General features: G+C 47.2%; 1 protein-coding gene across 1 annotated transcript in view; it reads left to right on the top strand.

Moving 5' to 3' along the window:
* FAM227A (family with sequence similarity 227 member A) overlaps positions 1-12,751 on the top strand; it is a 63,293-nt gene that overhangs the window by 29,566 nt on the left and 20,976 nt on the right. The window contains exons 7-11 of the mRNA XM_079140780.1: positions 81-182; positions 670-774; positions 2,414-2,537; positions 4,406-4,513; positions 6,024-6,100. Coding sequence (XP_078996906.1) covers positions 81-182; positions 670-774; positions 2,414-2,537; positions 4,406-4,513; positions 6,024-6,100 — 516 coding nt within the window. The remainder of the gene's footprint in view (positions 1-80; positions 183-669; positions 775-2,413; positions 2,538-4,405; positions 4,514-6,023; positions 6,101-12,751) is intronic.

The raw sequence follows: 12,751 nt of genomic DNA, 5'->3' as shown, positions 1-12,751 counted from the left end.
TATGAATCTGGTTGTGGCTCAAGGTGAATTTGAAAAATAAATATAATATAGATTTTGTCTTTTTATTTTTTTTTCCCAAGTCTTTCTGTTCAGAGAGCGAATTAGAGAAGTTTCTCTCTTCTCCTTCTCCCAGAGCCATGTGGCTGGATAGCTTTTGGTGGATATTTCACGAAAGGTACCAGGTAAATGCAAATCCAATCGTTCCTTTTCCTTGCTTGCTTTTCTTTGGAACAAATTCCAACCTCTTTAACATGAGCTACCAGATCCTTGGATCCTGTGGATCACCCCTACAGACTCCTCTGTCACTTTGTCCCCCCACCACCCAGGTTTCACCTGTGGGCCCTGCATATCAGCCATCATCCAATATCCTGTGGCTCTCCTGAGCCACAGGGACTAGTCCACATTACGTGACGGCTCCAGGGCAGTGCTGAGATTAGAACTCAGGACCCATGGCTCAAAGTTAGTGTGCCTTCTTCAACAGCATGCTGCCTCTAGGCTCATGCTTCGTGAATCTGATGCCACAGGCAAGTAGGCTATTTCATGAAGCATATGGGGTTAAATAGCTGGAGAAGCCGATTCCTGACAATGAGAGTAGCACTCAAGGAGTGCCAGCCCCTTGCTGCCTCAACAGGGGCTCAGTGACTTCTTCCCCGTTTGTGTTCCTGGCAGCCAAACAAGGAGGTCCAGAACAAGCTTCTCGACAGGATATCCCGGCACTACGCCCTTCTTCTGTTTCGCCAGCCCAGATCCCATTTTGAAGAGGCACTCTTGAAAGTGAGCATCCTCCACTTCTCAGAAAAGCAGCGTGTTGGGTTGCTGTTCGCCTCTGGCGGCAAGAGCACGCCCTGAGCATTCTTTCTACGGAGCAGTGATTAGGAAGCGTGGTGTCTCTGTACACCCTCTTCTAAGGCAGCAGCTACAGAAATACAGTAGAGCTGTACATGCTCCTGGTAGAAAACGTAATGATGTATTTTAATAGAAAAGCAATTCATACAACTCTGTGTTCAAATACATAAATAGCCATGCTCCCCACAATGATGGTTTGGTCAACAGTGAATTGCATATTATGGCTATGGCCTGCGATTTTATTTCCCAGAGATGTCACAGCATTCTTAGTTTATGTAAGTACACTCTGACGTTCATGCAGTGACAAAGTCAACCAACAACGCACTTCTCAGAACACAGCCCCATCGCTGGGTGATATGTGCCAAAGAAGAGAAGAAAATTTGGAAAAATATTTATCAAACTCTTAACAATATTTATCTCTGGTGACTGAGGTTGTAAGAAACTTTCTTTTTCTATTTTATAGATTTCTATAGGATTTAAGTAAGCCTGGAATATTAAAATTAAAAGTGTGAACATACATATGTCCTTTTTATATGGATGTGTATGAACATAAGTACTAAAGGGATTGCTAGAAGGAAACATGACTGGATACTTCACATGCCTGGCGGTGAGGGAGGGCTTTCTACATATGACTTGGAGGAGACAAGCCCTAGGGAAAAGACTGATTGATTTACCTACATAATTCTAAAAAATTAATATAGACAAAGTTAAGAGGCAAATGACACACTGTGCGAAAATCCTGGCATATACGTTACATGACATAAAGAACCATTACTTGGCTGGGTTGTGGCTCTGTGGCAGAGTGCTTGCCTCACATGGGTGGGGCTCTGGGTTCAATCCTCAGCACCACATCAATAAATGAAAAGTAAAGGTATTATGTCCATCTATAACTAAAATTTTAAAAAAAGAGCCATTCCTGCCGTGGGCACTGGTAATATGGGTATAGATCTCTTGTCACCTTCTTGGCTACTTTTTGGCCAAGCGCAGAAGGGGCTAACTGCTCACATAAAGGGGCTCGAGGGAGGGAGGAGGCTGTTGGCCAAACAACATGATGGTTGAGGAGTGGTCCTCTGATAGGGTAAGGAGATACAGAGGAAAATCTGTCCAGAAAACAGATTTTACTCCTCTTAAGAACAAGAAGAGGGGCTGGGGATGTAGCTCAGTAGTCAAGTGCTTGCCTAGCATGTGCAAAGCCCTGGGTTCAATCCCCAGGCCTGAGAGAAAGAAGAAAAACCAGGCAGGGCTGTGGAAGGGTAGTACATGCCTATAATCCTATAATTCCAGGTTGAGGATCACTAATCCAAAGCCAGACCCTCAGTAATTTAGCAAAACTCTGTTTCAAAATAAAATATAAAAAGGACAGGCGATAGAGCTCAGTGGTAAAGCACCCCGGGTTCAATCACTAGTACTGGGGAAAAAAGAAAGAGAAAAAGGAAAAAAAAAAAAACAGCAGAAAGGCAGCTTGTTGTTGGGAAGGAATTTTAGTGCAGGTCGTTTCTGAAGTCAGGGGTTCTCTTGGGGGGCAGAGATGTCGAGGAGGTTGCCTGAGCTCTGTTCATCCCCCTAGAGATTGCCGTCACTTTTGAGCAAAGCTCTGTACACCAGCTTCTGCTGCTGCTTCCCACAGTCCTGGTTCAACACCCACGAATTCAAGTCGGACATCTGTGACACCATGTACCTGTGGATGGCAGGTGAGAGCTGACTGCTTCCTTCTGGGGCTGCAGTTCTGGAAGGAAGTTCTCCATTAGAGCCCTAGGTACATTCTCAGGTGCCTTAACACCTTCCTCAAGCCCTTGTTTTTCTTTACTAAATACCAGAGAGTAAAGTGTACTGTTAAGGCCCCAAGGAGTATGGAGTTTCCTGCTGCCTCAAAGCAGTTCCAAGACGCCCCCTCCTCATCTGGTTTTCATGCCCAGCTACCTCTGCAAGGAACTTGGGCTCCTCTCTTAATAGATACCCAAGTTTCGGCTCAACCCTGTTGGTTTACCATGTGCCAATGGCTGCAGGATCCAAAGTGGTATGCTGGTTAGATAATCCCACCTTTCCATGGTCCATGTGACCCAAGTGGCCAACCGTAGCCCCTCCACCTGCACACACAGCCGCCCTTCAGGGCCCTTCCCCGCTGCCCCAGTTTAGCCTAGATGTTTCCTAAGCTGTTTATTGCAAGGTTCCTGTGTGCTAGATTCTGTGCCAAGTAAGCACTTTTTACCCATTCTGCTGTGTTGGGGGCTCCCAAAGTCACCCGCCACATTAGAAGAACTTGCAGGTCAGCATACAACGGTAATCAAGGCAGAGCTTCCTGATTGGTGATACAGTAAGGATACTTCACTGGATCCCAATGGGAAAGACAGGCTCCCTTGTGCTGTCCCCCTCCCACAAGGACTCCCACCCAGCCACTCTTCCCCTGCAATGAAAATGTAGCAACCCGTATGTGATGTCTCTGCCCATTACAGATGCAGTGGCCAAAGCTGTCATCAGGGGTTATCATGAAGACACCTCTGTCAATCACTTATCACAATTCTAGAAGAGAAGGTGTGGGCATAAGCCACACCATGCAGTCTGGCACAGTGAGCCCACTCAGTTTCAGAGAAGGTTTTTATATCAGTAAGGAACTGTCGCCCCACCGAGTTCCCAGACACCAGCCAAGAGCCAGGCTTACAGGCTTTCCTAAGGCCTCTCTGAGGCCAGCAGTCTCGGACCTGCTGTGCCAAAGCATTCCTGAAACCTGTTTAATCTTCTTAACATGGAGCATCAAGGACGCCCAACGGCAAACAAAGGTGGCAGGGATCGGTCTAGCTGGTGCCTCCAAAGCCAGGTCTCTGACCACTGTGGCATTCTGCCTGCCGCTCTTGGACCCTCTCCTAGCTCTTCCTTCTCAGTCTTTTTGCCCAAGGCTCCATCTTCTTCCAACTCATCCCCAGTAATCAAGCTCCTGTCCACTGGCTTCATCCAAGGAATCAGCAGCTTTGCTCAGGGGCCCAAGTTTCTTAAGTACCCTTGGAAGCACCACCATTTTTGACACTGAACTAAAAGTGTCATAACATGTTTAACAGACTATTTTTTTTCTTTTTTCTTTTCTTTATCGTGCAGGGGATGGAACCCAGGGTCTTGCACATGCTAGGAAAGCTCTACCCTGAGCTACAACCCCAGTCCCTGCTTAACAAACACTTGCTGAGCACCAGGTCCAGCAGGATACCCTGGAGGCCAGAGATGACCAAGACCCAGCCCATGCCCTCAGGGAGCTCACCGTCCAGCAGATCAGGGGAGATGGGTGGGAAGCGGTAACTGTGCGCCTCCATATTTGCACATACCTGTCGTCTGACCTCAACCCATTAGGTGGGGGAGGCAGGCAGTAGCAGGCCCCATTTTCCAGATGAAGACCCAAACCCTCTAGAGAGGAAGTGACCCCTCCAAGGCCACAGGCAGCCTGGGGTGGGGTGTACTAGAAGTCCTGTGCCCCAGGTCCCCAGGGGCCTCGGAGACTTTGTCTTCCTCAGTCCTGGGTGGTCTGCTTCCCTTCTCTTTGGCCAGTGTCCACTCTCACTCTCCACTCTCTTAGGGACATATCCTCGCCCCCATGGCTATAATAGTTGGGACTACTCGGAATTGGATCCAGAGAGATTCCGGAGAGAAGAATTAATTTCACAGAGAAAACGACTGACAAAGGGTAAGATACCAGTTATGGGCCCCCCTGCCCTCTGCCACTCCCAACACCCCTGACGGAGCAGGGGGAGCCAGAGCATTCATGTCCCCAGGCCAGATTCTCTCTCAGGGACTCTCAAACTAACTGAAATGCCAGTGCTTATGATCAGTAGTTTGAGTTCACTCAGCACGATTGCTGGGCAGGAGGGGAAGGGCTTGAGTTTCAAGAGCAGATTCCTGTGAACAGGTGTCTGCAGGGGCTGGCACCGTGCTCCGTTCTCTGTCTGTTTTTTGTCATCCTCTTGACAACCTGATGACACACTGACTCTACCTCACACCAGAGTCAGGAAAACTGAAATTCAGGGCGCAGCTTGCCTTGGGTCACTAGTTCTATTTCACTCAACAGTCATATCACAGGCCCTGTGCTGACCATTAAGGGACACAGTGGTGGAGACAAGCTGAGGCCCTGTCACCATCCATAATGTAATCATGGCGTGGGGTTTGGGCACTGCAATGGGGGCACAGGGTGCAGAGGCAGCCATGACGGGGTCATGAATGGCTCTAAACTGAGATCTGAGGGTCTCAGGTAGGGAAAGGGGAGGACTCAGTTGTGGTGGGAAGACCAGCAGCAACAGTCTCTGGAGATCCAGTGAGTCAAATGCTGCAGCATCTGAGACACCAGTGAGCTTCAGGCCCAGCAGCTGGGTTAGCCCAACCTAGGCACAGGGACCAGAAGGCTCGAGACCCTTGGCACCGAGCCAGGCACAGAGTTGTCCGGAAGTTAGAACAGTCACCGTTGACTCAGGCCAGACACTCTCACCTGTTAATTCTCTGAGCATTGACATTTACTCACCCACTTAGCAGACAGACTTCCCAGCAGGCATGCGCACACAGATATTTTTCAACATGGAAAAAACCCTAAGTGTAATTGTCTCCATTCAAAAAATTCCAGTGTGACTATATTCACATTTAATGACATTTTAATGAATATTCAATTTAACAGGTTACGAGCTTGATAGTTGTTTTTTTATTTTTTGTGGTCCTGGGAGGAACCCAGGGCCTCATTCACACTGGGCTCACATTCTACCACTGAATTACAGCCCTAGATTTTCTTTTGTAAACGTTTAATCCCACATTTATTCATTCTGATTTTGTAGGGTTCCAGGTTTTTTTGTTTTTCTTTTGGAAACAATCCTTTTTTATTTTTATTTTCCATGTGAGTTGCATGTCTTCCCTGCACACAGGACTCTTCAGATACTATTTCCTTTAATTAGCTGAACAGCCCTTCAAGGTAGACAGTATTCCAGCTCTTTAACAGGATCTGAGAGGTGAGGTGACTTGCTGAGGTCATTCAGCAAGTAGAAGGCACAGAGAGGCTCCAGATTGCCTGAGGCTGTGCTCAGATGAGTGTTTGGTGTGAGTGGCTTGTGTAGAGTCCCTGGTGTCCAGGGAGGGACCATCTCCAAACTCCTGGCCTGCAATCTTGGCATCCCATGGTCAGAAGGGACAAAAGAACAGCTTCTTTCCTTCCTTAGGAAGAAATTTCTCTTTCTTCACTTCTAAGAAAACCTCCCAGAAGTCATTCTGGAGCAGGAGATCCCACCACCCTCAGGTAAAGGGGGAGGCCTAGACTGGGACCCCCAGGAGCCCCAAGCTGCAGAAAGCTTAGGTTCTCTGGAGCATCGGTGGTCTTTTGTCAGAAGAGCACTCTATGCCCCTGCCCTGGGTCTACCTCATCTTCTCAGTGCAGGGCCCTGTAGGCCCCAGATGGCCCATGGATGAGTGGAGCCTGGTGGGTAGGGGGGCACCACAGAAGCACAGCAGTGGGCCAGCTGCTCAGGAGGCTGAGGCAGGAGGATTGCAAGCTTGAAGCCAGCCTAGGTAACTTACCAAGACTCTTCTATAAAAATAAAAAGGACTGGGGGTGTAGCTCCGTGGTAGAGTGTCCCTGGGTTCAATCCCCAGGACCACAAAAAAATAAATAAAACAAATAAATAAAAAGAAAGAAAAAGAAAAAAAAAAAAAAAGAAAGGCAGGCAGGCAGGTAGCAGTGGGGGAGAACAGCGGCTCATCCTCCTACCCTGGCTGCAGCACCCAGGGTCTTCCTGCCTCTTCTTCCTCAGCAGTCCCCAGGGTAGACCTGCAGTCTGGCCATCCCCCACGCCTGCCCTCCTCTGCCCTGCAATGTCCCCTCAGCATCCCTCCCACCAGCGCTGCATTCTTGCCTTTCCAGTCCTGCCACCCTAGTTTGAGCCCCTGCAGTCTTTTCAAAGTGCAAAGGTGACCACACCTCCCGGGCAGCCCGTCCCTGTCCCCCTGCTCCCCTCTGTCCCCCACTCCCCCTTAAAGCCCAACAGAACACCTGCCACACCTGAGAGCGCATCCTCTCACGTTGGTGTGAACTGTCCTGCACGGCCCTGTCTGGTTCCGGCCAATCCCATCTCCACCCTCTGGGCCCTCTTCCAGGTCCCATAGACACTCCACTCTCTCCCCAAACACAGCCTCTGGACCTGATGGTCCTGGTGTCCCAGGTGAGTAACCATCTCACCTGCCCTTGTTAGCATTTCTCCCAGTTCAGGTCCAGAAAAGGCGCCTTGGTAGATGCAGTTAATCAAATGCCACAATGCACAGCCTTTTTTTCCTGGAGAGCTGGAAAAAAACAAATGTCCAGGGCAGGGTCTGGGGAAGCAAACGAGGCCTTTCACCAGCTGCTTTTCCAAATGCAGTGTCACTGCACACAGCCAAGCCTTGTATCTGCTTCTGCCACCACCTTCGCTCTGAAATAGCTGAGTGGAGGACTGGGAGAGAGAACCTACGGCTGGCAGAGAACCAATATCACTCTCTGGCTCTTGGCAGAAAAAATTTGCCAACTTCTGGGCATTCTTTCATCTTCTTGTTCTCCTCCTCTTCCACTTCTTCTTTTTGTTTTTGTGCTACTGGAGGTTGAAACCAGAGGCACTCTATCGCTGTCCCATGTCCCAGCCATTTTTATTTTATTTTGAGACAGGGTCTTGCTAAGTGCCCAAGTTGGCCTCAAACTTGCCATCCTCCTGCCTCAGCCTCCCATGTCGCTGGGATTGCCTCTGTGCCTGACCTCACCCCAGAACTTCTTGAAAGACATCTGTACCCACATCTCCTGTCCCACCTTGCAAGTGTGCCTCCAGTTGGGGCCCTAACAGAGCTGCCTGTTGTGCTTCTGTCACCAACCTAGGGGGACACCGTGTGCTTGAACCCAGCAGTCCTCCAGAGGGTTTCCCAGGGCAGGGCACGCCCACTCTCTCTTTTCTTTAAATCATATTTTTAAATTAACACATAATTACTGAACATATCAATGAAGTCCAGTGTGACACCTCGGCGCACGCGTACAGCGTTCCCACATCAGGGTGATCAGCCTTTCTGTTTCCTCATCTTTCTGAGGTGCAGAGCCTTTGAGCCCCTCTCTTCCTGAGCTTCAGGAAATAGGTTCTTGTGAACTGTGCTGCCCAATGCCGGAACTCCTTCCTTCTAACTGTTCTGCTACCAGTTATCCAACCTCCATCCCACTGCCCCTCCCTGCCTGGTCTCCAGGAAGCACTGTCCTGCATTCAGATGGGTGGACCTTTCTTTTCTTTTCAGCTTCCACATGCAAGGGAGAACATGTTTTTCATTCTGTGTTTGGCTTCTTTCACAGTTCCATCCATTTGGCTCCAAGTGACAGGATTTCCTTCCTCTTCCTGGCTGAATAATGCTGCCTTGAGTGTCCATATTCCTTTTTCTTTATCCACTCATCCACAGATGGGCTCCTGGGTTGCTTCCATGTCTTAGCTGCTGTGAACAGAGCTGCAATAAACCTGGGAGTGTGAGCACCTCTTTGATGTGCAGATTTTACTTCCTTGGATATGTACCCAGAAGTGGATAGCTGGATCATATGGTAGATCCACTTTTAGTTTCTTGTCTTTTCTTTTCGTGGTACTGGAGCTTGAACCCAGAGCCTTGTGCAAGTGCTCACTCTCTCTCTCTCTCTTTTTCAGCTACACCCCCAGCCTTATGTTTAGTTTTTTAAAGACCCCCCCCCCATATATTATTTTCCATAGTGCCTGTACCAACGGCCATTCCTTGGTTCTACAGGCAGTTTAGCTCAGTGGTACCCAACGTGCACAAGGCCTGGGTTTGATCCCCAGCTATGTAAAAAGAGTTTCTTACTTTCTTGATTCTATGTTGTCACACGGTTGCCAGGGCCTTCTTTTGTCACTGGCTGCCCATTCTCAGTCATCTCTGCTGACTCCCTGTCCAGCTGGTCTGCTCTGTCCTGGGTCCCCTTCCCTGCTGTATTAATTTGTTTTCCCTTAGTGACCTCAATTGGTCTGGTGGCTTCAAATACCTTTCATGTGCTAGTGCCATCCAGACCTTCCCTTCCCTGGCCTCTCTCAAAACTCTCCAGTGGGCTCTCCAGCCGCCCTCTTGGCCCCACCAGGGGCATCTGAGTGAGGAGAACCCCAACTCCAGCCCCCAGCCTCCCTGGCTGACTATAGGAGCTGCCGCCTGGGCTCTTATTTGTAGCCCCAGACTAGACTCCACACAGCAACCAGGACCTTTTACAGACAGACATCAGGCGGGGCCATTCCATGCTTAAAACTTCCAACAGCTTCTCCATTGCCCTTGGAATAAGATCCAGTCTTGTTCCATGGACTTGAAATGTCTTGCAGAATCAGCCACCAGGGCATTCCCTCCACTGGTAGCTGACCTTCAGCCCATTGGATGTTCCTCTGCCCCTTGGACACCCTGAACATCTGCTCAGTCAGGACTTTGTGTTCATTGTCGCCTTTTCTGGAACATGCTTTCCTCTAGTTTCTGAGGGAATGTCTGGTTCTTCCTTGTCCTTCAGGCTCCCATTCCACAGTCACTGTCCTGTCTAGACTGGCCTGACTCCCCTGCCCCTAAACCGTCTCTCGACCCACTTCCCTCCTCTGCACGGTGCTTGTCCATCTTCCATGCTTCCGAGGGTTTAGGTATTGTTTAGAACCACCCCTTAAAATGTAGAAACTCTGGCTCTCTGTGTCCTCCATCGCTGTCCTCGCCTCTGTCTCTGAGGACAGGCCCAGCACAAAGAAGGCGCTTAGCAAACGTTTCTGGACTTGATGAATGAGATCATCTACCCATCTGCAAAGCTCTTGGCCCTGCGCTTAGCATGTGATGGGGCTCTATAAATGTCAGCTCCCCAAAGTACAGACGGAACAGGTGCTGCTGGGGGACAGTTGTCACTCAGAGACCAAGATCAAAATATTATTCAATGTTTGGGCGCTGCCTGTCACAACTGCCAGAAACAAATGCATTTGCTTTGTACTGAAATATGTAAAACCTTCTGACAGTTATTTCAGGAGCTCAGCGAAGAGATTCCATTTTCTGCCCCAGAAACACAAATGATAGAACACTCTGGAAACTTGAAAACAGCTGAAGCTTTAATGGCCAACCAGGATGGAGCGGGGATTGAATCCTGTGGTAGGCAGAGCTTCTCTTGACTTGGGCAGACACACTGTCCTGTCTGCTCAAGGGAATAGCTGTCAGTATTCAAAATATGCTTTTCAGTGGCGACAGTCTTAAGAGTTCATAATTCAGAGAAGTGAGTTGCAGTTTCTCTAAGACTGACCTGAAGTCTGCCCTTCTCTTATTTGAGTGTTGGGGATTTGACAGGAATGAAAAACTATCTAACTGTAAATCTGGGCCCTGCTGCAAGGCTCAGCTGTAAGTTAGGGCTCCTACCGGTTAGAGACTGGGTCACTCATCTGCTTAGTGAATCTTATAGAGGGCAGTGAGACGCTGTCTCTGTAAGGAGGATCAGGGGTCTTAGGGGTACCCACGGGCTCTAAAACCCCCCAGGGAGGAAGACTGAGGCTAGCGTGCAGCTCAACATTCAAATTGGTAGGAAAATAGATTTTATTCAAAGTCAGCTTTGAAGGAAAGTGGAAGAAACTTAAGTTTTTTCAAAAGTTTCCTCTTCAGAATCCCTGAAGATGAGCAGGACTCTTAAAGAAGAGGCAGGGACAGGAAGTGAGACAAAAGGCAGGAAATTCACATAGTTAGGTTCAGTTAGCCTTGCTAGACAGACCCCAGCTGCTCCAGCACCTTGGCTGCAGCAGAGGGCGGTTGAAGAAGCCCATATTCTTTGTTTTTTTTAAACTAACGAGATTTAAAGATTTTTTTTTTTTAGTTGTAGATGGACACAATACCTTTATTTTATTTACTTATCTTTATGTGGTGCTGAGGATTGAACCCCAGGCGTCACATAGACGAGGCAAGCGCTCCACCACTGAGCCACACCCAAACCTCTGCCTCCGTGTTCTTTTTTTTTTTTTTTTTGTCTTTTTTTTTTAAATTTATTTTTATTGTAAACAAATGGAATACATGTTGTTTCTCTGGGTGAACATGAAGTAAAGGCATACCATTTGTGTAATCATACATTTACATAGGGTAATGGTGTTTAATTCATTCTGTTATTTTTTCCTTCCCCCCACCCCTCCCACCCCTCTTTTCCCTCTATACAGTCCCTCCTTTCTCCATTCTTGCCCCCCTCCCACCTCCCACTATGTGTCATCATCTGCTTATCAGCAAGATCATTTGTCCTTTGGTTTTTTTGAGATTGGCACGATATTCTCCAATTTCATCCATTTGCCTGCAAATGCCATAATTTTATTATTCTTTATGGCTGAGTAATATTCCATTGTATATATATACCACAGTTTCTTTATCCACTCATCAATTGAAGGGCATCTAGGTTGGTTCCATAGTCTGGCTATTGTGAATTGAGCAGCTATGAACATTGATGTGGCTGCATCTCTGTAGTATGCTGATTTTAAGTCCTTTGGGTATAGGCCAAGGAGTGGGATAGTTGGGTCAAATGGTGGGTCCATTCCAAGTTTTCTGAGGAATCTCCACACTGCTTTCCAGAGTGGCTGCACTAATTTCCAACCCCACCAGCAATGTATGAGTGTACCTTTTTCCCCACATCCTCGCCAACACCTATTGTTGCTTGTATTCTTGATAATCGCCATTCTAATTGGGATGAGATGGAATCTTAGGGTAGTTTTGATTTGCATTTCTCTTATTACTAGAGATGTTGAACATTTTTTCATATGTTTGTTGATTGCTTGTAGATCTTCTTCGGTGAAGTATCTGTTCATTTCCTTAGCCCATTTGTTGATTGGATTATTTGTATTCTTGGTGTAGAGTTTTTTGAGTTCTTTATAGATTCTGGAAATTAGTGCTCTATCTGAAGTATGAGTGGCAAAGATTTTCTCCCACTCTGTAGTTCTCTCTTCACCTTGCTGATAGCTTCCTTTGCTGAGAGAAACCTTTTAGTTTGACTCTATCCCAGTTATTGATTCTTGCTTTTATTGGAGTTGAGCTTTGTGCAGGGTGAGAGATACAAGTTTAGTTGCAGTTTTCCCAGCACCATTTGTTGAAGAGGCTATCTTTTCTCCATTGCATATTTTTGGCACCTTTGTCTAGTATGAGAAAATTGTATTTATTTGGGTTTGTGTCCGTGTCCTCTATTCTGTACCATTGATCTACCTGTCTATTTTGGTACCAATACCATGCCATTTTTGTTACTATTGCTCTGTAGTATAGTTGAAGTTCTGGTATTGTGATACCCCCTGCTTCACTCTTCCTGCTAAGGATTGCTTTAGCTATTCTGAGTTTCTTATTCTTCCAGATGAATTTCACGATTGCTTGCTCTATTTCTATAAGGTACATCATTGGGATTTTTTTTTTTATTGTAAACAAATGGGATACATGTTGTTTCTCTGTTTGTACATGGCGTAAAGGCATACCATTTGTGTAATCATAAATTTACATACAGTAATGTTGTTTGATTCATTCTGTTATTTTTTCCCTTCCCCCCACCCCTCCCACCCCTCTTTACCCTCTATACAGTACTTTCTTCCTCCATACTTGCCCCCCTCCCTAACCCTAACTGTAACCCTAACATTAACCCTTCCCTCCCCCCCTTTATGTGTCATCCTCCACTTATTAGCGATATCATTCGTCCTTTGGCTTTTTGAGATTGGCTTATCTCACTTAGTATGATATTCTCCAATTTCATCCATTTGCCTGCAAATGCCATAATTTTGTCATTCTTTATGGCTGAGTAATATTCCATTGTGTATATTCATCATTGGGATTTTAATTGGAATTGCATTGAATCTGCATAGCACTTTTGGTAGTATGGCCATTTTGACAATACTAATTCTGCCTATCCAAGAGCATGGGAGACCTTTCCATCTTC

This window comes from Sciurus vulgaris (assembly GCF_902686455.1).
Source record: "Sciurus vulgaris genome assembly, chromosome: 5".
Classification (NCBI taxonomy): domain Eukaryota; kingdom Metazoa; phylum Chordata; class Mammalia; order Rodentia; family Sciuridae; genus Sciurus; species Sciurus vulgaris.
This window is presented reverse-complemented; position numbering and strand designations above follow the sequence as displayed.